Source organism: Saprolegnia diclina, assembly GCF_000281045.1.
Source record: "Saprolegnia diclina VS20 unplaced genomic scaffold supercont1.152, whole genome shotgun sequence".
Classification (NCBI taxonomy): Eukaryota; Oomycota; class Saprolegniomycetes; order Saprolegniales; family Saprolegniaceae; genus Saprolegnia; species Saprolegnia diclina.
The window spans coordinates 9,551-11,876 of record NW_008246219.1 but is presented as its reverse complement, the minus strand read 5'-3'; the positions used below and the strand labels follow the sequence as shown (position 1 = coordinate 11,876).

At 56.0% G+C, this 2,326-nt stretch overlaps 2 protein-coding genes across 2 annotated transcripts in view; both read left to right on the top strand.

Moving 5' to 3' along the window:
• Positions 1-367, top strand: part of SDRG_16758 (hypothetical protein) — a gene marked incomplete at its 5' end in the record, with an annotated part of 2,817 nt that extends 2,450 nt beyond the window's left edge. The window contains one exon of the mRNA XM_008622975.1: positions 41-367. Coding sequence (XP_008621197.1) covers positions 41-275 — 235 coding nt within the window. The 3' untranslated portion in view covers positions 276-367. The remainder of the gene's footprint in view (positions 1-40) is intronic.
• A 393-nt stretch (positions 368-760) lies between these two features.
• Positions 761-2,326, top strand: part of SDRG_16757 (hypothetical protein) — a gene marked incomplete at both ends in the record, with an annotated part of 2,713 nt that continues 1,147 nt past the window's right edge. The window contains 10 exons of the mRNA XM_008622974.1: positions 761-805; positions 848-913; positions 964-1,110; positions 1,152-1,356; positions 1,400-1,554; positions 1,597-1,659; positions 1,707-1,852; positions 1,902-1,975; positions 2,021-2,164; positions 2,215-2,251. Coding sequence (XP_008621196.1) covers positions 761-805; positions 848-913; positions 964-1,110; positions 1,152-1,356; positions 1,400-1,554; positions 1,597-1,659; positions 1,707-1,852; positions 1,902-1,975; positions 2,021-2,164; positions 2,215-2,251 — 1,082 coding nt within the window. The remainder of the gene's footprint in view (positions 806-847; positions 914-963; positions 1,111-1,151; positions 1,357-1,399; positions 1,555-1,596; positions 1,660-1,706; positions 1,853-1,901; positions 1,976-2,020; positions 2,165-2,214; positions 2,252-2,326) is intronic.

The following is a 2,326-nucleotide window of genomic DNA, read 5'->3' as shown; positions in this document are numbered from 1 at the left end:
GCACAACTTGCTTCGTTTTGGACGTCATGGACTGTGCTAGGAAGGGCCTGAACGGCATCGTGCCGTACAACCCAAAGCAAAAGCATGGAAGCACCTTTATAGTGAGCGTTTACTGGCTCGGGCTTGCGATTTTACCGCAGTCGTGTTCCATGCTCCGGCCGTTCGTTGCCGGGACGGTCGCGGAGAACCATTTCAAACCCAATACGGCCGAGCACAAGGAGAAAATGGACTCTGCCGTGCGGTATCGCTACACCCGCGGCAACTGCGTCACGTGACACTGCGCTACGACGGGATGTAAACGTACTGTACCTCAATTATACAAAAAGGCGGTGTACATACTAGAAAAACCGTGCTAGGATTCACAATGTTTTTGTGGTTGCTGCAGAGGCAATGTATGACCATGCACGATTGGACGGGATCGTCGACGTCTTCGCCGCCAAAATCCACACATACTGTCCTGGAGGAGTTGGCTGTCTTTGCCGAGGACTGCGTCGTCTTCGAGCGCCCCTCCCGTTTCCTTGTCGTCGATGTTACCCTCGTCCTTGGCAATGTCGTCGCCCGAGTCTTCACCCCACCGATGTCGCGAGGGACTCTTGATAAATCCTAGAGTGCACTCAGCACCTGCATCGACAAAGGTGCACGGCTGGCATCGCTCGTTTGCCTGCTGACAAGACGCCGATATTGCTGTTTCATGATGACGCGAGCTGCGTTGTTCGATGTATTTTCAGCCTTGCCGTCCTTCTACAACCTTGACGCGAACATGCCTCGTGCGGGGCCGCACGCGTGGACGCATGGGCTGCGCCAGGTACCGTCGACCACACCGACCGGATTGCCAAAGGATGTCTAGACTGCACCCAGCTCCGTCTCGGGCACGATACCAGCGACGTCGGCGACGATGGGGATGAACCACACGGTACGACACCGGTGTCACCGACATAGCATCGATGTTTCGTGCGTGGTAAGGCGCTGCCGTCGACGATAGGACTCTCGGGCAAGTCGGGCGAGCACGGACGAAAGAAGCTCAGTGCGCTCGGTCGCATTGGCTCCAACCTCTCGGCCGGGGCCCTCATTCTTCTGTCCCTTCTGACGCTCATCGTGCTCATCACACAGGTTTGACTCCTGCCTGTTTCAAGGCTAAGGACCCAGCATAGGGCATGTTTGACCGGCTCGTCATGTCCAACAACGGACAGTCTGCCGATTACTTTTGGGCTCCGTACAGTGAAACGTGTGCGCTGGCGCCAACGGGTTGGGTGCCAAATTCGTGCTCGGCCCTCGAAGCCAATGCGACAACACCGGATGCGTGGGCAGCTCTTGGCCACATCCTCGCTACGCAATGGTCGGCGGAGCTCGAAGAAGGTACCTTTCGGAAGAATGTTCTCCAGTTAATTGTTTACCCTAGCCTCGTCATTGTACATTTCTACCTGCATTGTCGGGGGGAACACGGCTGTCGGGTGGGGCGTCCTCATCTTTATTGCTGGCTACGATGCGTACCCAGCGTGCATTCCAACGACCGGCGGCCAGCCAATCGCCGGCATTGCCATGCTAGAAACCACGGTACTACAATACCTTTTATGACGCTTGGCAGAGCCGTAGTAGGTTCGAGACGACCACGGCGTCTACCTCCTTACACTCTACTCGGACAAAAATGCGACCATGCAGGTCTGGAATAAGCGTTTGGGATGGCAGGACACGGGCTTTCTGTCTAGTCGATCACGCATCACCGCAACACGGACGGCACGTCACAGGACATTGTGTCGACACCACTGCGAACTGCGATTGCCACCGATGGCAGCTACAGTGCCGATGCGACGGGCACGGATTTCATCGTGCTCTCCACGCCGCTGACGACGCGGTACGTTTGAATATTGTCGATCTATTCACAAAGAATTCAATTGCGATAGGTATACGGTCAACGTCTATTGCATCTCGCAGATCCAGGTTGCGTCAAGTCTCGGACTGCCCGGATGGAGCCAAGGTGGTTAACGTCCCCACCAGAAACCAACGGTTGTCATCCAACTAGGCAAACACGGCGGGATTCCAGTCACACCGGCGTGGCTCTGTGGCAACCAAGTCTCAAACGCGTCCGAGCTCATCGCGTTTCAGATGATACTCATTGTGTTGACAGTGCTGGCGCTCAACGGCGACTTTTACATCACCTTGGAGGGTACGTGCTCACGATGTATGTCTATAAACCTAACCGCAACCCTCTTTTAGGCATCCGCGGTCTCATCGCAGGCAAGCCCGTGCTCACGTACGCCGTGCTCTCTGGCCTCGAGCGCCGCAAGGTACATCGCTTCTCGCTTCGTGTACGGAGACAGGAGACCGA